Consider the following 27,473-nt stretch of genomic DNA (forward strand, 5'->3'; position numbering starts at 1 on the left):
GTTCAGGGAAATGCTGGGAATACCAGATTCTTTTATGACATCCAATATGGCTGGTTACATTTGGGTTGCATGCACAGTATTTTCTGTGGAGAGTTCCTGCCTTAGAGGTGAGAGCAGCTCAATAGTAATTTTTGATGTTGGGGAGCGTCACCCCTCTCCCTTGCCGGCTATGAGCTGAACAGGAAGAAATAGAATGGCAATGAAAAGGTAATTTCTTCCTATGCAGCGTGCACCAGCCCAGAGACATGTTGGGCGTGCCCTCTGCTGCCGGAAGCAGAGGTAGCAGAGAGCTGGAGCAGTACCTGGACTGGATGCTCCAAAGTGCGCATGTCACTTTGACCGGCTGCTTTGCGCCCTTTGAAACTCTCCACCCAGCTGTTTTAAGACACAGGCCTCCAAGGCCTGAAAGAGCGTCCAGCCAAGTTGCCCCATCCAATCCAGGCGCTTCTTTCATGCTGGTTAATAACATGAGAGCAGCATCTGGATTGCCTCGGGGAGCTCTTCCTCTATCGGAGAGCAGACACACAGCCCGTGGGTAAGTACCTTCTTTTTTTTATCTGTGATGCATGTGTAATGCATATGTGTAGTGCATGTAAGTGTAGTGTTTGTGTTTGTGTTTTAGTTAGGGTTTTTAGTGGGAGGGGCGATTTAGTTTAGGGTTTTGGAGGGAGGGGTGTTTTTTTACTCGCCCCACTGCTCTAAAAGGGTACAGGCTGCCTCTGTGAAGAGGAACGTAGAGGTAATGGATTGCATTACTGGCAGTGGACTGCTTTCAAACAACATTTAGAACTAACGGCTGTTGTAGTCTGTCGGACATGGTGTAGGAGCACTACGCTTTTTCAGTGCCGAATCCAGAGCAGACGGGAGGAAAGTCTAGCTGCCTCAGTTGTTCTAGGTCTTACCTTGCTGTACTCCAGCTCCAAGATAGGCTCTGGTGTTAGGGTAGGCTCCAGCACCAAGGTATGCCCCAGCACCAGGGTAGGCCCCAGCACCAGGGTAGGCTCCAGCACCAGGGTAGGTTCCAGCACCAGGGTAGGCTCCAGCACCAGGGTAGGCTCCAGGTCCCTGGTAAGCTCCAACACCTGCTCCATTTGGATAACCTGTTGGAAGTTAATTTAATTTCAAATCTTGACATGGTCGAGCCTGGCCACATAGCGGCTGAATGGCAGAAACATCACCCAGGGGTGCAGAGCAGTAAACAGATACCTCAAAAGACCAACAACACACCTCCATGCCTGTATTTCTCACTCTCACTACTTCCCTGAAGCCCAATTCCACAACACAAAGCATGTGAGCAGTAGTCAGTGCTTTAAATTGTAAGGTACTGAGTACCTGAACTTCTTAAGTTTTAAAGCAAAAGTACCTGTACTTCTGAATAGAAATGCAGGGGCATATTTATACTCTATTTGTGCTGAATTTGCGTCATTTTTATAACGCAAGTTCGGCTCAAACTTAACTCCATATTTATATGTTGACGCTAGACCCTTCTAGCGTCAAAATATAGGAGTTAACGTCATTTTTTGGATGCATGAACCCACCTTGTGTCAATGAGATGCAAGGTAGGCATTCCCGTCCAAAAAATGACTATAAGCCTGTAGCGCCATATTTATCCTCCTGTGCAAAAATGATGCACGGGTGGGAGACAGGCCTAAGTCAGACCAGGCATTAGGGGACCTGTGGACCCATTTCCATGGTCAAACACCATGGAATGGGCCCACAGGTGCCCACCCCAGACCCAGGAACACCCCCACACACACCAGAGGAGCACCAGAGGATGGGGGACCCTATCCCAGGTAAGTAGGGTAAGTTTTGGTAAGTATTTTTGTTATTTCTTTTAAAGTGCTATTGGGGGTCCAACAAGGGGGCCCAGCATGGCACTGGGTGCGATGGCCATGCCCAGGGGGACACTTGTCACCTGTGCTGGCCATTGGGGTGGTGGGCATGGCTCCTGTCTTTCCTAACAGGAGTAATATTTTTGGTGGTTGTGCACCAGGAAATGGTGCTAGTCTGGTTGGAGGCATTTTTTTTTTTGCTTCTAACCAGGCTACCGTCATTTTCTGATGCACAACCCCCTCCTTCCCTACCGCCACCCCCACCCAGGTAGTCTTCTTTTACGACGCTAGCCCATGTTTTGCGCCATTCAATAAATATAGTGCCTGGCTGGCGTTGTTAAATGACGCATGTCAGTGCTAAACTTTTTGCCGCAAAACTGCAAAAATTGTACTCTGGGACAATGAGAACCTGGACTTCCACATTCCAATTGCATGTGTTAAGCCTATTAGGTAAAATGGATCAGTGGATTAATCAACTGCTACAGAAATCGGTCTATTTAACCTGCTAGTTACAGTTTTTATTTGTCTTGGCCGAGCTGAATGAGTCGCTTATATTTTAGAGGCTCCATAACAGAGTGCCAGCTCTTTGAGTATTTAAATCACAGAGGCGCAGATTTACTATTCTTTGACCCAAGGCAATGCTGAACCAAAGTTGCTGAGCTGCCTTGTGTCAAAAGGAGAGGGAAAACATTTGCCTACTACCATCTACTAAGATGTGGTACATTTTTGCCCCCCAGCGCTGGCGCACTATTAGCAGCCATGCAGCAATGCACACACCCTTCCACCATAGTGCAAAAGTGTGCACGTTCCATGAAGCATAGGTTTCGTACTGGAAGGAGTCCATTCTAGTACAAAGACTATGCTCTAAGGCGTTTCCCACTGAGCCGTACAAAGCAGCACGCATGCACAGTTAGAAAAACGGGGAGAAATGAAAACATTCCTACTCATTACACCTGCCCTCAGGAGCTGTAAGAGTTTGCCGCTAATCCGTGTCTATGAATGTTTGTAGGCTGGGACATGCGCCAAAACCCATGGGCCGTTGGATGGCAATGCCCATGCTCCACCCAAGGAATGCCCCCCTTGACACAAATGAAAGGCAAGCTGCGTATGGCACACTTTGCATTCGTTTGGGATAGTATCTAGTGGAAATCTCGATTCACACTGGATAGAAAATCTCACTCCATTTCAAAGCGTTAGTAAATCGCAGCCCAATTATTCAAACCGTCAGTGTTATAAAATATTCTGACCACTTATGGTACAACGATGACCCTAATAGGGGGACAGATATTAGTCTGCATCTCAGCCCCATCACTTCGACACCATCCTTAGGCACCAAGCTTCACACTGTAAAATGAGACAACTTTAGGCTGACTCACTGGGTGTATGCCTTGCAACTTGGCCTGGTCCAGTGGCAGCCGTGATTTTAATAGAATCTATCATATCGTGACATCGGTGCTTCATATGTTACCTGTCTTTCGTGGACTTACCATCTTTTATTGACCTTACAGGGGTAGTTTGCATGCATGCTCACCCACATACCCAAATATGTATTATCCCTGCAAGTCGAAACTGTGACAGGGACGACCTAAAATACATTTTTCCCAGATATTAGAAGGCAAAATTTAGTGGTAAATTGTTCTGGCCTCGAATATGTCGCTGTATTTCTAGCATGCCTCTGCTTTTAAGCGGAAGTACGGAAATACAGCTGGAGACAAACATACGGGACTCCTTCTGCCTGGTCCTCACCTGCTTTCTGCTTCCCGGCGTTAGGGTAGCCGCTCTGCCGTCCCAGAGCTGCGAACCAATCAGAAACAACCGAGCTTCAGAATTGTACAGTGTTTTTGTCGTCCAAGGACAATTTACAAAATATGTTTTGTTTTAATTTGCGGCAGAGTAAGGAGAATACGGAGTTACTCACCTGCTCCGTAATTTGGTTGGACTCCCCCATATCCTTCAAGAAAGAGAGAAAGAAAAAAAATTGTGTCAGGAGTGGTGGCGTGAAAGTATTACAGGTTTATAGTCGCGCCTCCTCTATTTAAAACGATAGATACGAAACTGCGCCACCTCGTGTGCATGTAATACAATAGCATGCCCAGAACCAGGAAGACATTCCAATCTATGAACTGATAAGCAGCCTCCTTTATTTAATGTGAATAAGTATAGGAGGGAGGCGAGCAGAACGCCCTCTCATGAGTGAATCTGTGTGGGTTGAGTAAATTATGCAGTAAGAAAAGGCAAATCATGCCTTTTGTAATACTATTGCCTCATGATTTTGTAATACTATAGTTTCATGATTTGGGGTGAGGGCAAAACGCTCCCTCCCTCTTCTAATCTCTCTTTAGGGGGATTTGAACCACGCTCATTTTACCACAGTCACTTTCATTGGCTCGTTGGCTTGCCTTTTAAAATCTGCTTGTTTTCATTCATGAAAGGTATGCATAGGTCATGCCTTTTCAGGTGTTTAGCCCTCCTTGAGAGCACCGGTAAACTACTGGAACCATACGAGGCTCCATGTTTTCCGTATGGTTCTGAACTACTTTTTCTCTTTATTTCACAGAAAAGTCCGGTTAGGAGTTTCCAACGCTAATAGCTCTAGCTCGACATAATTCGAGACCCGTTGCATTGGTAACACTGTCTGCTCATTAGCTGCACCTCAGTGGTCAAATTTTAACACCCAAATATAGCAATAAGTAATAGCAAGGTGATCAGCCCAGCATCGCAAAGGGCCTTCCACTGCGCTGCAACACGTGTTGCTCCATTTACAGTAACATTTGAACCGTTTGAGCTTAAAACTAAATCTTTTTTTTGTAAAATCTGCAGATTATGCAGCAGATGATGGATTAAGTGCAAATGCTGCAAATTTATAATTATGCAAAAATCACCCCGGCCGCACAGTCACATAATTCCGTGGCCCCAAGTATAGCCAATTCGACCCTTATTATCGAGACTGAGGAACTGCGGGAGAAATAAAACAATACCTCCCTTGTCGTGAGTACAGCCGCAAGACAATGACGGCAACTTAGAGTAGATGTCTTTAAACTGGGGAGGACCCCTGACGTGGCCTGAATTGATGTCAAGGAGGTGTCAAACTGTGGCCTAAAAAAACTTCGTGGGGGGGGGAACGCTTCCAAAATTCAGTCAACACTTTTAGGGCGAGAGGTCTACCAAGAATATGTTGGCAATCGTTTTTAACATGTTTTAACCCCACTATCAAAAACAAGAACTGGAAACAGAAGCAATGTTCCAATTGTTAAATATGCCAGAGCTGTCTCACGGCCCTATTTCTAGTGAAATATCTGCGGCTTGTATTTTAAGCGCACTGCATTTTGGGGCTTGCACTTTCATATTTAACACTGCACTGAATACTGGTGGGCTCAGAAATCCCACTTACAAAAAGTGCCTTTTTGCTGAAAAGCCAGGACTGGACAAGTAAGTGTCACACTTTCCAACAAGTGTGATAAGGTGACAAAATTGAAGGCTGAAATGAACTCCAGTTTTTGACAAATTTTCTTTGATGCCGTTTTAAGCTCCTTAAACGTTTTGGATGACTTGACTGCAAAAAATGTTTAATTTCAAGATTTATTTGAACCAAGAAGAGAGACAAAGGATAGCATCTGGAACATTCTGGCTTGCTTTGTTTTGCCTTTCATGCATCTAGTGTGAGTAGTTGAAAAGCACTACTGTAAATCAGATTTATGTGTTAGAAAGTGCCCTTTGAAGCCCCACAAAATGTTTGAACTTGCTCGCAATATTTAATATTTTATAGAGAACTTGTTTGTCATTTGGGAGGGCCTTTATATTACAAAAGGGGTGGAACGTGGGTCTGAGTATAAACAGTTTGAAGACCTTTGACTTAGGGGGATGTGTAACTACAACTGTATAAGAAAAGCAATAGCAACTCCTAAGATAAACAAAAGTAGCAGCAAAAGGATAGGAGCACTACTCCCTAGTGGTTTAGTGATAAGTATATGCAACTACAGGAGGAAATAAACAGAAACACCATGTTGGTCTGCAGTGCAAGTAATAACTGATGGGATTTTAGTGGGGTCCATTGTGGTGACTGTGCACACTTCTTAGTTCCATCCTGGTAACTCACACCCAAATGCAAGGCCGGCCTTGTCGTACAGAGAATCAGGCGTTTTCCCTGGGAAGCTGGAAGGGTGGGGGGAGTTTGTCTATTGGAAGTGTTGACAAAGGGTAGCACAGAGAGTTAATGTGCCTGCTACATGTGTACTATGCAAATCACAGAACGAAATTCTATGTGCGTAGCTCAGTGGGATACTGCTTTTGTCACAGAGCTAATTTTGCTTCCTTGCAGTTCAAAAGTTACAATCAGAATCTAGCACAGTGAGCTATGAGCTGCCAGCTAAGAGCTGCATGCAACTGTAGGGTACAGGTTACAAAGTTATGTCTCTTCCCCAGTCTTTGATTATCCTAATTTTGCAAAAAAAACAAAAGGTTTGTTTGGATAGAAATACATTTCTATTAGTAAAGTCAACCCCAACCATTGTGTTACATTCTAAATCTTGAGCTTTTGCTTCCGCAGACAAAGCACTCTTAAAAAATGCCTACCAGTACGAATGACATGCTAATCGTACACCTTGTAGTTCATTTTGTCAACATTTTCTATACACTGATTTACACACATATGATTTATTGTCTCTGTATGTGTGCATGATGTAAAGTGCTCCAACACCCTACGCTGATAAGAGAAGCGCTATAAAACAAAGGAAATACATGTGTGAGAAGGGCTATGGAGAGTCGAGAGGCACTGCTACAGGGTGATGGTGAGGAAATCATTTGAGAGCCCCAATAAAGAATGTCGTCTCCTGGTGCACATTAAGGTCATCATTTACTATGCTTTAAAAACGAATACAATTAAATATATAACGAAAAATGTGTTGAGGAATGCACAGTTTTTTTGCAATTTTTCCCTCAAATTTTCCTGGAGGGAAGAACCCCTCAAGCACTACTGTAGTGGTCAGGCTTGCTCGCTATGTACCCTATGGTGGCTGGTCTTACAAAATCTGCCAGGGCAGCTTTGGGTTACCAGTCCGGCCTTGCCCAAATCCCACACTTACTCACCTGCTTTCTGATTCCCAGGCTGAGGGTAGCCGCCTTGGCCCAAAGCTGCAAATCAACACAAAAAAAACCAAGAACATTATCATTGAGTGTATGGTATTTATTTATTCACAAAGTGATAACTCTAAAGGTGAGAATCTTTCCCTCAAAAGAGCTGGACCCTGGGCCGCAGGGTGAAAAAAAAAAAATATATATAACTAACCTGCTCCGTAGTTTGGTTGAGGCCTCCCATAACCTGCAGGAAAAAGGGAGAGAGATTGAGGGACATGTTGAGAGTTCAGGGGACGCAGAGATGGTAAGAAAGACTGGTGGAGCAGAAGAGGGATTGAGGTACAGTGAGGTGAAGGAGGCTGTGGAGGTTTACCCATCTGTGAAAGGATGTAAAGCAAGGTAGCACTGAGCAAAGATAGCATACAGAGCAGTGAGAGTAATTCTAAATTATCTTTAAATTGCACTGTAGTAGTGTGCAGGTGTACTATTTTGACTTCTGAGGTAAGAGAAGAAGATAGGGGGAGGCATAAAAGAGGCAGTTTGAGGGTGGACATTTTAATCAGCAGATTGACAAGACACTGACGATTCTGCTACATTAGGCAATTAAAAATGTTGTACCATTCCGCGAGCAATACAATTTCTCAGAGGCCCATGGTCATTGACAAGCACCATCATCATCCTCATCAGCAACATCCTGCTAAACAAGCCCCTTAATGTAAACAACCCCTGATATGCTAGGGATCAGATATACATGCAGAGATATGCCAGCCCCCGGTATACCAGCCTCATACCACACTAGTCCTTAATGTAAACACCACCAGATATAAACACCAGATATTCCTGCAGAGATATACTAGTCTTCTGATATGCCAGGCCCATGATATACCAACCCCCGACACACCACTCCATTATATGCCAGTATCCTGATACACCCGATCCATGACATACCAGCACTGATATATTAGTTCCCTAATGTACTAGCAGCCTGCTATGGCCTACCCCTAACACACCACCACATGATACACCAGGCACATAACACTCCACCCTAGCCAGTTAAAACACTAGATCCTAACAACAACCATCTTTTAGATAGGCCTGAGACCCAGCACAGTGCTGGGCCCTGGGGGTTCACCCTCCTCACCTGGCTTGTTTGGCTTTAACCCACGTCCATAACCATTTTGTGCACCTGCAGGAAGAAGGGAGGGTAGAGAGAGAGAGACACATTGGTTAATGGCCACCAAGCCCCCTCCTTCAACACAAGGTATCCTGTATCCAATCTAGTAGGAATAGAAGCAAAGTCCCAGTTTTTCCTCTTTGCATGACTGTGCTCAGATTAGTGCAGTGGAAATCCAGTTTCTTTTCTTTCTCTCTTTCTCTGAGCATACACCCAAGTCCTTTTTAAGGGGGCGGGTTGTAAATGGAAAGGGCAAAAGGCAAAGTCTGATTCTTCTTCACTCAAAGTCCATCCCAGGAGGGACAGATGTCCAGGTCTGGTCCCGAGTCCACTCCAGTGGTGGACTGGGAGCTGGGAGCTAGAAGCAGAATTGCAAAATGGGCTCATACAGCCCCATATGAGTATAATGAGTGGATCTGACTGTTTGTAGGAAGATTTTTTTTAAGGGGGAGGGCAGAAGTTTTGGTCTACAAGAAAATTGCCTGCCTTCCCTTGGGAAGTTTTAGTAACAGGGTACCTGATGGCCCCTTCTTCCAGCCCCTTGTAAAAGCAATGGATGGGTGTATTACACATATAGTGCAAACCTAGCAAGGAAGCTACGTTATGACATGACATAACAGATGATCTACAAGACTGTGTACATCAATTGGAGATTACACAAATGCATTTTACTCACCTTACATGTCACATATTTTTTTAGGCTTCAGAAAATTAAGAGATTTGCCCAGAATAATCCAATGTCGAGTCAAGCACTCAGACTGGGATTCAAACCTCAAGTTCTTAAGATGGCTAGCCAATCCTCTCTTCTTCCACCTAACAGTGGTTTTCCATGTCCCACGTGGAGAGTCCAGCCATGGTCCAATCAAGGACAGACACACATGCAGTTTTAGTCCTTCTCCCAAGGGTTGGCTAGAGCCCAATTTTAGGAAAGATAGGGTGTGCCACACAATTCTTATACTCCAAGAGGCTTCAGAAACAGTCCCAGGAGAAAAAGAAATCCATTGGTGGAATCACTCTCTCTAGTTTGCAAGGAGGCTCCCTATTTGTGGCCTTAAAATATGTTAATAGATTTCAAAGTTATTCATTGCCATCCCCCAACTAAAAACTTAGACTGCAAAGAAAGTTAAAGAGAGGGGGTGTGACTCCAGCCCTTTACACTTAAACTCCCATTTTCAATATCTGGGTGGTTTGATGGGATGATCTACTCCTGGGGATCATTGCAGGAAGGATACAAGTCAGTCTCTGGTGTGTCTCCTGTTCGAAGGTTTGCACTCCGAGTCCATTCCAGGAGGCCAAGGAAACTAGGCCTGCCACACCGTCATGCTCCTGTACCTGAATCCATTCCAGCTGGATTCCAAATCCAGGACCTGAACTTCTCCATTTCTCAGTACATTCCAGAGTACAAAAATATAGATGAAAGGCTATCTGAGGCTAATGGACATAAACAAAGCTCTATGACCTGCACAGGAGATGTAGACATGAAGGGAGGAATTCAGTTGTAGAAAGTACCCTTCATTGGTTGTTTGGATAAAAGCCTTTTCGAGTTTGAAGAAGGCAATGTACTCCTACCCGCCGCTTAATAGATGTAACCCCCTTTGTAAACCTTTTCTAATTTTGACCTTTGCTTTCAAAATGTTTCATGTGCAATCGTTAATTGGTGGTGTACAACCATACCAAAAATGCAATTCTCAGAATGCACTCATGAGGCAAGCAAAACAGTGGTTTGGAAATAAGCTGTCTTTGTGACACATCTATATATGTTAATCCTAGCAGAGCTACTTGTAATAGAGAAGAGGGGAGCTGTGGGTGCTTTGGCCATGCATCCATATACAGTAGAATAAGAGAAGGCTTCTCGGTCTTGGGGATTGGAGTGCTTTGTCCATGCCAATCACCTGTCAAGAAGGGACTGTGTTGTGCTGAAGTGTGGAACGTCGTTGTTTGCACCACGGAGAGCACATTCCCTTTTGTGCCCTATAATGTGCTTGAGTTTGTGGGAAACTTAAGGTATTACTCAGGTTTGCTTCAACAAAAGGTGGGCATTCTAGGACCAGATCATCCCCTCCATCCTACTGACCCACCTTGTCCGAGCTGCCGTCCTTGAGCTGCTCCACTGTCCGGATATTTCCCTGAAAATACAGAAAATGAGTGTCATACTGGTCTGCCCTATTGCCCTCCTCTCAAGTCAAGAACAAAGAGACTTCCTCATCGGGTGCATTTGATCACGCTTTTCCTCCCTTCGATCATTTTCCCCTTATATATAAAAAATCTGTGAACCAGAAAACTAATAGAAGCTTTGGCAAGGCATCATTGGTAGACTGCATTGTGGGTAATTCAATGCACCGCTTTGGAAGGCGTCCCCTGCGTGCAGGGTGTCTGAAAAGGAGGCAGCTGTTTGCTTCCTGATCAGACAGGCAGCCCCAAGGTCCTTTCATCTAACATTCTTCCAGTCTCTCAGAGTGCAAGGCCTATTGGAAAATATCCACAATAGGCCAGTGCGCCTGTAGGGGCAAGCAACGTTAATTCGAAATGGTGATAAAGACATGGGTCACCCTAAAGGCTGTCCTTTCCTAAGCAAAGCCGCCCTTCTAGTGCTCAGAGTCTTCTGGTGTTCCTATTGGGTATTCACGGCGAGCCTTGGCGGTTTCTTGTTTTCCCACTGGAGGACGCCCATGTATGTATCCCTGGTGACTTACTGATTTTCATTCACTTATACTTTCTCCTATATCCAGCGACATTCTTCTTTCCCATTGTAGGTTTCCACACCAAGCCTGGGGACTGTCTGCTTTCTCATTGGCTATAACTCACCATGATGTTTTACTCCTTTCCATATGGATGGCACCCTCTTCTCCCCCGTGAGCTCTATTACCTGACTTAGGTCCACCTCCATATCCAGCTTGGGCACCCAGTGGTAGGCTTGCTCCTGGGAGAGGAAGAAAGAGTATAAGAGTCTGAAGTGATAGCTAAAAAGGAGTCCTCATACATCAAATGGAGCTAATTCATTAATTCGGAATACAGCTTTGTGTGTTTTATTCATTATTCAGAGTTTAAAGCAAAGTCACCAACTTCTGTAAATGTGTTTGGAGGCTCCTTACACCAACCCAACACTAAAGCAAGAGTCCTGCTATTCATGTTACCCATGATCCACTGAGGCAGCTCCTGAAACGCCTATGCTTTTAACCCCTAATTCTACACAGACAAGGATGGCCTAGTACCAGCTCTTTCTTCTAAGGAAAGTCAAACTGTTTCATCCAGAAAGCGACTTCTGAAGTGCTGCTCAAGCCCTTGTACTAATGCATCAGGATGGTGGTAATTCACTACTTGATGGCCCCCCTTACTCCACACTGGCACCCCTTAGAAGCATCTACACGGTACAGCACGTCTCATCCAGAGCCTAAAGAAATAAGATCACATCAACCCCATCTTGATGGGGCTCCATTGGCTCCCCTTGACAGTCCTCACCATTGTCAAAAACAGCTGCATCATTTAAAAAAACACCACAACTAGCCCCCCTGCTTATCTTGCAGACTAGTTCACCATCTCTGGTGCTTCTCAGCACAGCTATCAGAGCCATAACACATACCTCTGCAGCCCCTGCAGTGCAGAGAAGTCCCCAACCCTTTAGGGGCCCCTCAGCCCTTCAGGAGAGACCCCATTCAGCCAAAGGCCAATGAACATCTGTGACATATGGGAGGCTCAGTGTCCCCCTCTTCACATTCTGTAGGGGGGACATCATTTTGTCCTATGCCACTGACGCCAAAACCCAGAACACCATCAGACTGCAGACTATGAAGCATAAAAAAAACAAAAAAAACAAGACAACAAGCTTTTTAATTAATGCACCCAGGATCTGGAACCACATCCCTGAATGCACCAGGACTCCCAATACAGGCGCAACAAAGGCCCACCAGCCTCCCCAGTGCGGGGGTCCCCGAACTCCATCACAGCAGTCTGGCCTGAGAGGTCATGAGTGAGTCCACAGGGGTGCCTTCATGTCCTGTGCAGGTGGCCCCTTAAGTTTTGTTATGTCAGTGCCCCCCAACACTGCTCCAATTTTTGAAAGATTTGAAGATGCAACTATTAAAGCACGCTACAGAACGAGACATTAACCGTCCACAATCTAGCTTCCTGTCCACTTCTCGCTGACTTTATGCTTGTCTCTCATCATGCACAACACTCTCATACAAGCCAATAGACCGGATTACGGCAAGAGACTCCCGAGTTCTTAAGCCAAAAATAGCTTTACTTTGGCTGCCATCCACCGGAAATTGCTTCACCTTCAATATAAGTCAATGGGAGAAATATATTCTTCCGAATATGTGTTTATAAATCTCCCTCTTTCTCTGCTGCCTTTTGGCTAGTTGTGCTACAGAAATTCCATGTATGTGCATATATACAAACGTAGACCCCCACATATTTAGGCCTCTGGAAGCTGAGCCACCTCATCTCTGTGTTTAAAGGGAAATTAGAGTTCTCAGTCCTCCAGTAGGGCTATCCTTCAACATCCACGGATCTCACAAGAAGAGTGTTGCCTGGGGCCTAGGCCTCAGAGGGCCGGACTACATTACACGATACATGGATCTCACAGATGGAGCACTGCAAGGTGCCCAGGCCACAAACTGCAGAGCCATCCCTTGGGCTCCAGAGTCCGTATGCAGAGTTATCTTCAAGTTCCAAACATTTTAGACTACATGGCAGGTTAGTTCCTAGTCATGGCCTGCTAGCTTACCTCCTGCTTTGGCCCCTGCTGGACCCGGGCCTGCTCCAGGCTGCAGACCCCCCGCACCTGCACCTGAGGGAGAAACAATGACGTCATTACAGGGCGCCCAAAAGCGAGCAGAGCCCCCAGAGGCGCCAGGAAAGATAGACCCCTGCCCCTGAGGTGTGCTGGTGTTAGCGGTGTACTCTCCTCTCTTCTGTACTTACCTCTCACATAGGATGGGCGGTACAGGTTACCCAGTGCCCCAGCTGCCTGCGGTCTCAGGCCTGTAGGGACAGAAGAAGCAGACGATGAGCCTCTGAGACATGGGAACGCACATATCTGTTATGAAAACGAGATTCGCAAAACACTGACTTGTTTTAGCAGTACAGTGTTGTGTTGCTGTTATTATAAGACAAAACACAGGAGGGTAGCCAGTCACTAAAATATCTCACCTAGCCTCGAACCGGAGTCGAGATCTACAGCAGGCGGAGCGGCTCAAACTTATTGCATCGGGTTTTGTAACCCACTGAACCATATTACTTGGATTCTAGCCTGATCGCACTGGTATCGTACCAGTTATTTAATAAAATATTGCGTCGAGTATTGAAAGGCATTTGATTTTAAAACACATAGAAAGGCCCAAAGTATTTCTTTAAAAAAGCCACATTTGAAGAACACCGCAGACATAACACACGCGTGTGCTGAACCTGGAGAGAGCTCATGAGTGTAAAATAATGCGCGTTTTTGTTAGGAAAAATGCTTTTAAACAAACATTTACAAAAAAGTCATAATGCACAGATGTGGAATTTGGCACCTAGGAGCGGAGGGTCTCACAAGACCCTAAATCACGGCCTTTACGGCCAGTGGTAATAGAAGGGCAGATTGTTTACTGGGCTATGCCTTGTTTAGTCTACAAGTATATTCAGCTTTTAAAAGCACACACCACAAACTGAACGGTGTCATGGTGCTCGGATGGTCAGTGTTACCTAGGGTTTCTGGTGATATCATAAACCACGAGGCCAAATTCCTAGAAGTTTGCAAATGTCCGAGATGGCAACATAGGACCATATTACGCACATTACCCGTTATATACTTTGGCCCATATTTATACTTTTTGACGCACAACTGCGCCAACGCAGTTGTGCATCAAAATTTTACCGCCGGCAAACTCCATTCCAACGCACCATGCGGGCGCCTTATTTATGGAATGACGTTAGCCGGCGCTGCGGACTGGTGTGCGTAAAAAAAAATGACTCAGACCAGGCAGCGCCGGCGTATGGGAAAATGGGGGTTGTGCGTCAAAAAATGGGGCAGGTCAGGTCTGAGACAAAATTCAGGCCTCAAACCAGATTTGCGCCATTTTCTTTTACGCCCAACCTCCATTGACATGACTCCTGTCTTAGCAAAGACAGGAGTCATGCCCCCTTGCCCAATGGCCATCGACAGGGGACTTATGTCCCCTGGGCATGGTCATTGGGCATAGTGGCATGTAGGGGGGCCCAAATCAGGCCCCCCCTATGCCACAAAAAAAAAACAAAAAAAAATACTTACCCCAACTTACCTGAACTTCCCTGGGATGGGTCCCTCCATCCTTGGGTGTCCTCCTGGGGTGGGCAAGGGTGGCAGGGGGTGTCCCTGGGGGCAGGGGAGGGCACCTCTGGGCTCCTTCCGAGCCCACAGGTCCCTTAACGCCTGCCCTGACCCAGGCGTTAAAAAACGGCGCCCATCAGGCTGTGCGCCGTTTTTTAAGGCCCACCCCCTCCTGTGCGTCAAAATGACATCAGAGTATAAATATGGGGCACAGGCCTTAAAGTCATTTTTTGGAAGGGAACGCCTACCTTGCATATAATTAACGCAAGGGTGGTTCCCCCTTCCAAAAAATTACGCACATGGTGGAATTTTGACGACCGCAGGGTCAGACGTCAAAGTATAAATATGGGGCAGGGTTTGCGCCGATTGTGCGTCAATATTTTTGACGCACATTCGGCGCAAACAGAGTATAAATATGCCCCTTTGTATGTTACATGTTTTGTTTGAGGCAGTTAGCTTGAAAAAACTGTTTTCTTCAAAGTGAGAGTACAATGTGCATTGATGAGATGAATATAGTTTAGATTAACAATCATTCTAAAAGTGACTGTTTTCCCCCAACACCGCCGCTTGTATGGTTTAGTGTTGCTTGCCATGTTGATGAAAGAAAGGCATTGATGGAATGGTGCAATTGTTTGCTGCAACAGGTACCCCATAATTGGAGATTTACTGCACTGGACACATAATTGGCCACTTAAATTGTCGATTTAACTTTTTAACCAGACAATTTAGACAACACTGCTGCATAATTTGGTCCCCCATGCCAATAATCCTAGTAGCTCTAACAATGTTTAACTGTTTTGGGGATATAGTTAGGGTGATGACATTTGAAAAACTATAAACTGGTAGAACTCCCACCGGGATGTCTGCTCATTAACCCGTGAGCTAGGAAGAAGTGTTCGAAATCTATAGGTTCCTAGCAAAATTTAGCAGCAAGTCCCGAAACCTACGCTTTCGAAGAGAGTCTGTCATGTGGCCAACAGGCTAGACAGGTATATCTGCTGAGGGCGCACTAGAGGACGCAGTTTTGCTATCCCTTTATGCCTTATTGGACACAATCTTGCACACTGCTTTTTACCAAAATCTTATAGTGCCTAGCAGGGGATGTAATTCTCTGGGAGCTATGTTCTGATATACCTTCATGTTATATGAATTCCATAGACTGGGACACAGCAAGGCACTGTATGAATCATGTGTAAGTAAACAAAAAGTGATGGATGGAATGCTTGAATTAATCTTAGCCACTGGTAATTAATTAGGCTGCATTCCTGTCCATCCTTATTTTGCACACTTGCCCCCTCAGTTAGGACCCAGCTATATGCAAATCAATCTTGACGCTGCTCCTGTAGGAACAGTTCAGCCAGAACTGCCAGGTCAGGTCCTCCCTGAACTGGCACACAAGCAATCTAGGACCAGTTTTTGACCAATTAGGGACCATCTGCCAGGTATAGGTCGATTCCAGTGATACTCATCCCACTTAGGGCGACACACTGAAATATACAAAAAGTATCGGATAGAATGCTTGAATTATTCTCAGCCCTGGTAATTAGGACCACATCGTGGTCCATCCTCATCTTGCACACCATGCCACACCAGTTTGGGACCAGTCATATGCAAACCTGTCTTAACCCTGCTCCAGTGGAACAGCCCAGTCCAACAGCCAGGCCAACATTCAAGCATTCCTTCAAACACTTTTTTGTATGCTTTACTGTATGCATATGTAGCATAAACTAACTCCCAGTTACCAGTTTATATCAAGCTAGTGAGAAATGTCGTGACATCACAGTTAGCGAAGTGGCAGGCCGAATGTGACCTCACAGAAGATGAAACCAAAAGATGAGCATGATATCACAAAAAACAAAGCTACAAAACGAGTATAACATCAGACATGACACCAAAGATGTACGTAATATCACAAATAACAAAGCTTGGGGATGAGTGTGACATCCCGGAGACAGAGCCATAAGCCACAGTGTGACATCATAAAGGAAGCAGCCATTGGCTGAGTGTGACCACACAAAGGGAGTCACAAGATGATTGTGACACCTCAGAAGATATGACCACAAGCATCGCACAGAGTGAGGCTGAATGTGAAATCATGCCACCAAAAAATGTACTGACATCAGAAAATGCGCACTCGTGGGCTGAGTGACTTTAAGAAGGTTGAGAAGTGGTGTGACATCACAAAATAAGCCATAGTCCGAATGAATGAATGTAGAACTTAAATAGTGGGGTCAACACCTCAAACGTAGGTGTCCTAGCGCTCCAGAGTGTGACATCGTAGAAATCGAGGCTGCTGGCCACGTGTGAGATCAGAAGGCAAGGCATTATGTGGACAAGGTCGCAAGTCAAGCGTGAGTTCACAGAGGACGAGGCTGAGTGTTACATCAGGGATGGCAAGGGACAATGAGTGTGAAATGACAGGGAACGGGGCACCAGTAAGGGCCAAGCGTAATGTCACGCATCAAAAGATGCATCATGGCACGCCTTTTGTTTAGAGTAAGCTACAGAATGTCACTTTACGCTTTGTGTACACAACCCCTGACCTATGCCGACCATCAGGAGATGCGGGATTAAGGTTAAGCAACTAAGCACAGCTTTGTGGACTAGAAACGCCATCGATATGGTATGTGGCTCTGAAGCGAGAATTGTATTGATAGAAGTTTTTTAAGCAGCTGTAAAAGTATCCCAATATATTCAGTTAGTTTAGCATTCTAGTCATGTGAGAGGAAAGCTCTTATTATATAGGGTACTTGTGAAAACCACGATTCTTTGAACTTGTAGCAGTGAAAATTGTAATATTTTCTGAAGGTGTGTTCAAGGAGTGAAGATGCCCTACTGAAATGGGAAGGTTTTTTTGAGTTCCGACAGATGTGCGCTGGCTGTTGAGCAGACAAAGCATAAAGCAATATTTAAAGCGCTGAGAAGGCAGTCTGCTGAAGACGAGGTGGGGGAAAAGTGCTTGATGGGCCTCCAGGAGACAGAGTGCAGACCGCCAGGGCCTCCTAGAACTCCCGGGAGGCTCCTTGAGGGAGGGGAGTGGGGGCAGACTGAAGGTGGAGTAACACATCTCTAGCCAGGACTATCAAATCAATCACAAATCAGAAGCAAGGGCTAGCACATCAGATATCATTACCACATTTCCAGGCAGGACTGCCACATTCCCAGATAGGACTACGGCATCTCCATACCAAGACTATCACATTGCCAGCCAGGAGCATCACATCACTAGCCAAGATTATCACATCATAAACAAGGGGTAGCACATCAACAGATATGACTACCATATCATCAGCCACAACCACCACACCTCCAGTCTGGATTATCACATCACCAGCGAGAGCTATCATGTCTCAGGCCACCACATCATAGGGAAGACTCTTGCATCTCCTTCCAAGACCACCACATCTCCAGCCAGCACTATCAAATCTCCGCCCAGGAATATCACATCTCTAGCTAGGACCAACACGTCACTAACCAGAAATATCAAATGGCATGCAAGGGTTAGCACATCGACAACCATGACTACCATGTCCCCATATAGGACTTCCACGTCACCAGAAATCTGTCACTTCAGCAGCCAGAAATACTATAAGCTGGGATCTGTTTCACCACAAGCAAAGTCTATCACAGCAACAGCCAGGTGTATCACTCCCTCAGCCAGGACTACTGAATCCCCACCCATTGTTAAGGCATTGCCAACAATGTCTATTGCACCTCCTGTCAGGACCATCTCTGCACCAGTCAGAGCCACTAAACACCCAACCAGGATTGTCATACCAACAATCAGGGTTATGTTATCACAACCCATGGCTGTAATCAGCCAGATCTATCACATTCCAAGCCAGAGAAATCACATCACCTACAGTGCAGTGGTACTGCCAGGCAGTATTATCTTACAAAGAGCCAGGGCTATCACATCCCCAGCCAAGCTCATGCAGACGTCAGATACAAAATATGAGAAACCACCTTAGAAAGCCACCCATCAACATGAATGAAGAGCAGCCCAAGAAGAACCCATGTTTAGACTGTTCCAGAGCTCAGCACAGACACCACAGGCCAGCTCCCTACCTCAACACATTCTGGAAAGCAAAACACACAAACTCCCAATACAGACTAAAGAGCATGAACTGCAGTCAGAAACAGACATTCAGCAATGCCATGCTCCGCAGCTTCTGTGACAGAAGTGAAACCAAGAGATGTCAAAGTGAAAAGGAGAGAAAACAAGGAAGTCAGGCTCTGGAACCAATTTCAGAGGCGGAGGGGTGTTAAATCTCTGTATACAGTGTCACAGGAAAAGATGGAAGAAAGCAAGGTGTGCCATGATCTGTAAGCCAATGCAAAAGGGAAGTACCCGGTTATGCCAGGCTCTGCAGCCAGTGTGAAAAAATGAGAAACCCAGAGATTCCAGGATCTGCAGCCAGTGTGACAGGTAGGACCAAGTAGTGTGTCTTTCTGCAGCTTGTGTGACAGAGAGATAACCAAGAGATGCAATGTAACACAGGACAGCGATATTTGAAAGCCAGGCACTTCAACCAGTGTGACAGGGCCTTGACGCAGATAGACTAGACTCTGCAGCATGTGTGAAAGAGAAGAAACCTAGAGATGTAATGTTCAGCAGCCACTATGATAGGAGAGAACCAGTGATGCCAGGTTCTGTAGCTTGTGTGACAAAGAGAGATCAAGAGATGACAGAGGAGAGCGACTCTTCCAAGCTAGGCTCTGCAATCAGAATGAAAGGAGAGATCTAGCAATAACAGGCTGTGCAGGCAGTGTGGCAAAGGGATAATCCAAAAAGAGCAAGATAGAGAGGAGGGAGAGAAACAATAGACTGGAAAGAGAAACAGAAGGACAGAGCAGAGAGAAAAGAAGTGAACAGGTTTGATGAACTGGGGAAAAGTCAGACAAAGTGGACAAAGGAAAGGAGAAGTAAGTGGGGCAGAGAAAGGGAAAGTGTTGCAATACCAGTGAATCAGTAAAGGTGCACTGGTAAACCCCTGCCATGCCAACATGTCAATGAAGAATTACTGAACGTATCTAAGGACTCTGGGTGTCGATTACAGCATAAGATGGAGACACATGCTCAGAGTAGGATTATCTGTGGTAATGAGTTTGGAAGATCATTCAATCCATGTCAGTTCTTAGGTTTAATAATGTCTCATTTGAAATTTTGGCACTACGTCTGTGAGGAAGTGATGTAAGATGCTAAAATACCAGTGGATAGGTATTTAAATGAGGCTTGGAACCCCAAGAAATGTTTTTGTCTCATTGTCTCATTAGTGTGAGGACTTGGATGGCAGAGTGACCAGTACGCGTTGTTGTAGGTATAATAACAAACTACCAGCTTGACTCATCTAGCTAGATTCATTCTTGTGTAAATTGAAAGTATAGGTGAAATGTTTTGAAGGAATAATGGACTTGGTGATATTGTGTCTAATTATACATTAGCTGGGGGTTTAAGATCTATGAGAAGAGAAGCGTTGGGTAACTGCAAAGAGGGGTTTAGATGTTATATGTCAATCATTTCAAGAATATTAAATTTGAAACTCAGTTAGAGTTTAATTTGTGGGATTCAGCCCAGTTTTATTTGTGATTCTATTTAAGAGCTATGGGAAATGGAGAGCCTTATGACAATTTCTGTAAGGTTGTTAAATGTGACTATTATGGGGATATGAAGATGTGTTTATTAAGTGGGTTAAAGTCTGAATACGAAGTAGATGGATATTTGATAATCAGTGCTACTTTGCTCTTTAGATATTGTGTCTCTTTAATAACTTTGTGAAAGAACCGGTCATGAGGAAAAGCTGGGACCACAGGATTTAAAAAAAAAAAATTGGTTTAGATGGATATGTGGTTGCAATTAGGCGAATAAGCCCCGTTATTTGTGGGGTAAGATGGAGGTAAGTCTATCTCCAGCTCCCTTTATAAATAGCTTCAGATTATATTTACTTCATGAAACATATTTCTGTTTTAATTAGGATCGAATTATATAATATAAAAGATGACATTTAATTGTTTGCTGAAGAACAAAATCAACTTATACCAGCGATTTATGAGAACTCCAAAAATAGATTGTTTAAGATTGAAGATAAAATTGGAAGGATAAGTAATACTATGTTTTAGTTAAGGGACCTAAGTAGATATGTTTGTGTAGATTTCTACATTAAATTTAGGTGAATAACATGAGAGGTAATATCAAGCATTTTAGCTAAGAATCAACTGAATATATATTGAAAGTGAAGTAATATGTGAAATCATACTAATGTTGTCAATGAATCCCCTGCAATTAAGATATGCTTTCTTGTCACATTGTTTATTGTATGAGTCCTAAAAAAACAATATTGCCAATACATTTAGGTATAAAACTTACTTGTATGATCCACAATTGAGGTGAAGATTATTTAATAGTTGAGAGGATAATATGTTTGTGGAATAAATATAGTTATCGATTTTACAGTGAAATCAAGTGTTGATATGTGTGTTACTCTGTTCTTGTTACAATCCTGAAGAAGCAGCTTACAAGGGCGAAATACGTGTTGGCTATACTGAATTGTAACCATGTATAAACACTGATTATTATGTTCAGAATATCAACATCAGTGAATAAATACCCATAACACAGTTTCTACTGAATTAATTATATATGTGCTCAATGTTGAATTTCGTTATAAATTTGGAATGGTTTACGATGTAAATTAGAGGAAGAATTATACATATATATTATAATATTAGGAAATATAAAATCAGGATTGGCACCGGTATATCTACTTGAAAAATGATATTCATTTAAGTTACTGCTCCCATGTTTATGTTTTTAGAGAGAAAGTACAACGTTTATGTGCCCACTTTGTGCAGAAAATCGGGTCCTCTCGCGTATAGGTGATCAAGGTCTACCACAACGTCTAAATATACTGGAAGACCACTGCAACTTATGGTACCTGAAAATAGACAGCTGTCTTGGTTTTCAAAGGGAAAGGCCAGAATAAGAACCAACCAATACCAGCCTAAAATGAATGCAGAGTTACACACTAAACCAAGTACTACTTGTTCGATATAATATTCTAAGCCCCACAAAACATCATTCAAACCTCACAATGTCTTCTGTAAAGAATATGTGAACTTCCTTTGCTACAACAGTCGGGTGTGAGGCAAGGGAAGAGTTGCATAGCATTGTGCTGCCAATAGGTTCTGTGTGCCCCAGAAGCATTGATGATAATTAGCGCATCTGATAAAATCGAATACATTGGGTATTGGTATGATAATTCTCGTTTCTGAGGCCCTATTTAAAAGCGGGCCAGATAATACCAACACCTCTGCAAATCCCTGTAAGCGCAAGGGTTGGGAGTATGAATTGAGGGAATCTGCAACATCTGGTAATTACTAGGCGCCTTAAAGTCTGCACCCCCGCAATTTTCCCCAGGTACTCACCAGCAGGGCAAACTTGCCTATATATGGTGGCAGCAAATGTCTAGTAATTATTGGGACATGTGGGTTTTGGTGCAGAAAGCGCCCAAACCTGCATGTTATGCCTCATTTTGATTGAATACCTCTGCAATAGGCAATAACTATTGCACACAATACATTCTGATCATGAGTGTATCACATTTTATTGGGTGTGATAAGAATTCCCAACTGTTCTGGGGCACTAGTAATCAAGCCCTTACAACTTTATTCCATCAAACTGGATAACAGCATTCAGATTTTGATGCTATGGCTATCAACATCCGCGTCCTGGTTTTTACTGTGCATGTTTCCTCAGGTTATATCGGCAGGTTGGAGTTACCTTTGTGTACCTGTGGAAATTTACTGTAAAATCCGCCCAGTTTCTAATTTCCGCACCCGCATAAACAGTTTTTTGAGCAGGGCTCAGATTCATCAGTTCATCTTCTAATCAGGGTCTTGGCTTCTAAGGTGAAGACCATCAAAGCAAGATTGCAAATTTATTGGTAACAGAAGACGAACCCGAATGACCTACCTCAACCTCCCCACAAAGAAGCCAGCAAGGTAGAATGAAAGAAAGAAAGGATGAAAGAAAGAAAGAAAGAAAAAAAAAGCATAAATACAGCGGTGTCTGTGGGAGGTGTTAGGCCAGTCCCCAGTAGACCTGATACTGGGCTTCAGAAAAAGCTCTAGTGAGAGGATTAAAGAGATCATAGCGCCTTTCCCTCAAAGTTTCCTCACCTTCTGACACCTGCTTATACAGGCCCAAGATCCACTAGAAGTATCTGATTCTAGTATACGGCTGCGGCATTTTTTGCATATATATGGATTTATCACATATGCCACATAATCTTCCATCTGCTGCATGAGTTGCAGATGCCAACAAATATAAAACTTGTTCTAGCTCAGAAGCCTCAAAAGTCACAAAAGGGCAGCAGTGCAGGGCTCTTTGCAGGGGTGACTGGTCACCTTTGGATGATGCTCATCTTATTCAGGTGATAAACTGGTACGAAGGATGTGAAACTTTTGCCCAGACAATATTAACAAAACTAGCGAGTGAGACGTTTACGATTCACCTAAAATGTTCGCAAACTTCTCATAGTTTGTGTTTCACAAAACGCATTTTTGCTGCTCTTTTCTCACGGTGAAGCAAAATTTAATTTTGCACAAAGTTCCTCATGTCTTTTAAACACCTTTGTAACCATTACGAGAAAAAGCTTTGCAATTTGACACATTCGAAAAGCCTTTCCTGGTGACCTCTTGACGGCATACGCATTGTCCACCCTCCCTCCCCATCCCCAAGCCTTTCAGATGTAGCGGTCTGAGGTGTGACAAGCCTTTTCGAAAAATACACCTGAAAAGATGAACCGATGAACACCATGCAGCAGCACCACCAACCCTTCAGATGCACATCTTAGCTGACTCTGCCCCACCTCTCCAGGCCTGTCATGTGCACTGGCCCGTAAAAAGACAAACTCTCTCCTAGCCTCTGGCCCTTACAGCTGCATGGGTAGACTGTCCTATCCTCTGCCCTTAGAGATGCACCCACTGACTGCCCCAGCACTCTGGGCATTGGAGCTGCACCGGCTGAGTGTCCCAACCTCTGTCCCTTACAGTTGCACCGTCTGACTGCCCCAGCATCTGGCCCTTAGGGCTGCAACGGCTGACTGCCCCAGCATCTGGTCCTTAGGGCTGCAACGGCTGACTGCCCCAACATCTGGTCCTTAGGGCTGCAACGTCTGACTGCCCCAACATCTGGTTCTTAGGGCTGCAACGGCCGACTGACCTAGCCTCTGGCCCTTAGAGCTGCACCGTCTGACTGCCCCAGCATCTGGTCCTTAGGGCTGCAACGGCTGACTGCCCCAGCATCTGGTCCTTAGGGCTGCAACGGCTGACTGCCCCAACATCTGGTCCTTAGGGCTGCAACGTCTGACTGCCCCAACATCTGGTCCTTAGGGCTGCAACGGCTGACTGCCCCAGCCTCTGGGCCTTACAGATGCACCAACCGACTGCCTGAGCCTCTGGCCCTTATAGCTGCACCAACCGACTGGCTCAGCCTCTGCCCCTTACAGCTGCATGGGTAGACTGTCCTAGCCTCTGGCCCTTAGAGATGCACCTACTGACAGCCCCAGCACCCTGGGCCTTCCAGCTGCACCGTCTGACTGCCCCAGCACTCTGGGCCTTGGAGCTGCACCGGCTGAGTGTCCCAACCTCTGGCCCTTACAGCTGCACCGGCTGACTGTCCCAACATCTGGTTCTTAGGGCTGCAACGGCTGACTGCCCCAACATCTGGTCCTTACAGCTGCACCAACCGACTGCGTCAGCCCTCTGGCCTTTAAGCTGCACAGGCTGACTACGACAGCCCGACAAGTCTCACACAAGCGCGAGCCTTACATATCTGTAGCTATTCCACCCCGGTCAGCCCTTGACACCAGTGTGTCAACACATTTCACAAATCGCCTGTGTGCCAAGCAACCTCTTAAGTTAATATTCTCATAACCTAAATGTAATGGGTCCTCGCACCGTTAGTGGCTTTAAAATGCTCGCCTTCCTTTTGGGGACCAAAAAAGTGCCTTGTTTCCATTCGCTGTTCATTTTCCTAAAACGTAATAATCATCATATCCCATTACATTTTAAAGGAGGGGGGGTAGTCCCATCATCATAACCATTGTTTCATTTCTTTCTTGAGACTTAGCATGTTTTCTTTTGAAAAATTATTCGACAACACAAAAGAATCAAAGCTGAAAACGCCGGCAATACAAAACTCGTTTTACAGTGTACGAAAATTACCTACAGTTAACCTATAACGCTTGGCAATGGGCCCTATATTATCACAGGGCAGGCAATGCAGTTAACCACATCCCTCTTCGCTCCGAAAACTGCGTCACTAGGCTCGAATGACTTAGAACAGGCCGCATATTGTAAATTTATCCTGTAAATGAGAAGTAGTCTTCCTACAATCCCTGGTTAATAGGCCACATATAACACCTGACAAGTCAGCTACAACAAGGGTAGGGAGAAGTCCTGGGGCAGTCAAGTCCGTCCACAAGGAAGTTTCCCACAGACTGTGGGGCCCACTGGAGAGCAGAGGTACAGGTCCCCACCAACTCGGACAGGACATCCTAGCCGGCAAACGCTTACAGGTTCAATGCCTACAGGGTGATATAGCGCCGTTCTTACCTCCTTGCAGGCTGCACCGCGCCAACCACAGAAGAACAGAGACTCGCAGCCACGTGCTTCCCATCATGGTGACAGGGTCCTCAAGGCGCTATATGTACTATGGAACTTGGAGCAAGCAGGGTAGCAGATGTCAGAGCAGGCTAGGTTAGAACTTGGGACAGACGCTTTATATAATGGGATGTGCCGGGGCGGGAACAGAGCAGACCACACCCATTTTCCGCCCCCAGCCCTCTGCTTCTGCCTACACCTTTAGAATTCACATGCGGACAGAGGTGGGGGTGGTAAAATGACCCTTTGCAAATTGTAAGAAAAAAACGGACAGCAAGAGGGTGCGAAAGGAAAAGGAATGCCAGCCCCTCTCCTGGAAGAACTGCACTTAGCAAACATCAGTAGAAGCAATGTCTGAGCGTATTAATATTTTTTATGTCGAAACGGAGAATGCAATATTATCGTGGTCAATGAGCGTATATTAAAATACTTTAAAAAAAGACAGCCTCAAAAAGAAAAGTATATGATGCTTTAAAAAACATATACACGCCATAGCGCTGTGCAAAACAAAAAACAGATGCTAACATTTACATCGTCATGTCGTCTCAAGCAACATATTGTGCCGTGTTGTGTGTTGGTGATTATGCAAGGTGGAACGAGGTTACACTTGTGTATTTATTGTGTCTTTATAGCGGTTGCGAGAATCATAAAAATGGGATTACCAGTGGGGGCGTACTGCCGCACCTGGTATTTTGGTATTTGGTAACACCAACAACCATGGCATCGGCAATGCCAGGTGAAGTATTAGTGCCCGGGAATACTAGACTCCCAGGGTCCCAGCTTGGAGTTATGTCGCGCACAATACACAGCTGCGCAGTCCTGACAACCTCTTGTGTTTAATGATGCACGTGCACGTGAAAGATGTGTTCTTAACTTCTACCTAGAGGCACGTGGCTTCTTTTATGGGAAGCGCGTAATGAAAGTGTTCATGTCATGTTCGTAATGTACATTGCACAATGTACATTGAATCTAAGTTCAGTTGGAGCGATTGAATAGCATTTACTCCTTTGCGTTCCATACCCTTAAGGTGATGGACTTCGTGCCCTTCGGATTCCACGAGCGAGGAGGGTCTTGCAAGAAGCATATTTTTAATCCAGGTGGGACAGTGGTGATGACGCAGAAATGAAGGTCTTACATTTATTAGCGCTTAAACGTAGTGCTGCAATAATCAAGTGTGACTTTAACGAACTAATAAAGATTGTACGGGGACAAAATGTGCCCTCAGAGTAGTTTGCCAACATTTATAAGCGTGCTTTATATAACGTGATGTATTAGAATTGCACTAATCCGACATAATCGTAAACGTGTGCTATGATTTGTTTGTTTGAAATGCTTTAGCTTAGCATTACTTTAGTGGAAGCTTCGGCCTAGTTGCCTGGTCTCACGGTTTAGATGCTCGTATTTTTCCAATGTGCTAATAAACGTGTATTTTTGCTTGAAGCTGTACTTTTCCACTGAGATCGTTCACATGCTTATCTTAAGGTTTCGTGCCAGCCTGGCATTTTTCTCTTTGCTCCAAGGTCAATCTGCAGGTGCGGACAATGGAAGCTCTGAAAATGAGTTAATTGGTATAAAATGTTGCAACTTGCGTACCCGTCTCCAAGGATAATGTATGCTTAAGTAAAAGCTTGAGAACTGTTGTTTTTGATTGGACAATTTGAAGCCAACCTATGAACCCTCCAATGGAAGACCCTACTGGATTTGAACTGTTGTCTATTTAAACCAGGTGCACGAGAAGAAAGTAGCTATTACCCGACATCGCACCCATTGCGCCATTTTGCAGCTAATATGGCCCACCTTGCTGCGATGCCATTTTGAAAGAGACTTTGATGCTTTCTCTAATCGAGAGAAAGAGACTTTGAATGATTCTTACCCTAGAGACTTTAACTTTGATTTGTCCCTTTGCATGAAGTAGTAGTTTATCTTGCCGCCGTGAGGCAATTGCCCCGTCCACCCCTGCCCCTTTGCCCCGTCCCATGCTGATCGAGAAACGGTACCTGTGAGACGAAGACTTCCTTGAATGCTGATTATAATTGGTAAATATGAAAGGAAATTGTACAATTGCATTGTGTTTCTTTTAGGTAACCAACTGCTGATTTTTGATAAGATCCCTAGTTAAGAGTTTTTCTAAATTAATGTTGCTAAATTGTTTTTGCATGAAGTCCCACATGCCGATGCTAATTTGAGGTTAGATGAGGATTCCTTTTGTTGCATGATGCAATTTGAGACCTTGTTATGCTGACTAAATGTATGCAATTAGCTCATTACAGATTATAGTTCTAGTGATTTGCATTGCTATTATCGAATGCCTTGTTATTCAAATGCTGCATAGATTGCATCTTTTCCGCCGTTATGGACAGCTATTAATGTTCATTTATGTTTATCATTTGGTGTTGAGACACATCTACATTGTGCTAGCTTTGTTAATATAGGGAAATAA

The 27,473-nt window shown here is 44.7% G+C and overlaps 1 protein-coding gene across 1 annotated transcript in view; it reads right to left on the minus strand.

The window, feature by feature from the left end:
* The window catches only part of LOC138246938 (uncharacterized), a 42,217-nt gene extending 17,074 nt beyond the window's left edge, over positions 1-25,143 (minus strand). Inside the window, exons 1-11 of the mRNA XM_069201686.1 lie at positions 24,986-25,143; positions 13,003-13,062; positions 12,806-12,868; positions 10,946-10,999; positions 10,158-10,205; positions 8,047-8,091; positions 7,117-7,149; positions 6,918-6,962; positions 3,751-3,783; positions 3,579-3,626; positions 903-1,100 (exon numbers count right to left, since the gene is read on the minus strand). Coding sequence (XP_069057787.1) covers positions 903-1,100; positions 3,579-3,626; positions 3,751-3,783; positions 6,918-6,962; positions 7,117-7,149; positions 8,047-8,091; positions 10,158-10,205; positions 10,946-10,999; positions 12,806-12,868; positions 13,003-13,062; positions 24,986-25,052 — 694 coding nt within the window. The 5' untranslated portion in view covers positions 25,053-25,143. The remainder of the gene's footprint in view (positions 1-902; positions 1,101-3,578; positions 3,627-3,750; positions 3,784-6,917; positions 6,963-7,116; positions 7,150-8,046; positions 8,092-10,157; positions 10,206-10,945; positions 11,000-12,805; positions 12,869-13,002; positions 13,063-24,985) is intronic.
* Positions 25,144-27,473: the final 2,330 nt, after the last annotated feature.

The sequence above is a fragment of the Pleurodeles waltl genome, chromosome 7 (assembly GCF_031143425.1).
Source record: "Pleurodeles waltl isolate 20211129_DDA chromosome 7, aPleWal1.hap1.20221129, whole genome shotgun sequence".
Lineage (NCBI taxonomy): Eukaryota > Metazoa > Chordata > Amphibia > Caudata > Salamandridae > Pleurodeles > Pleurodeles waltl.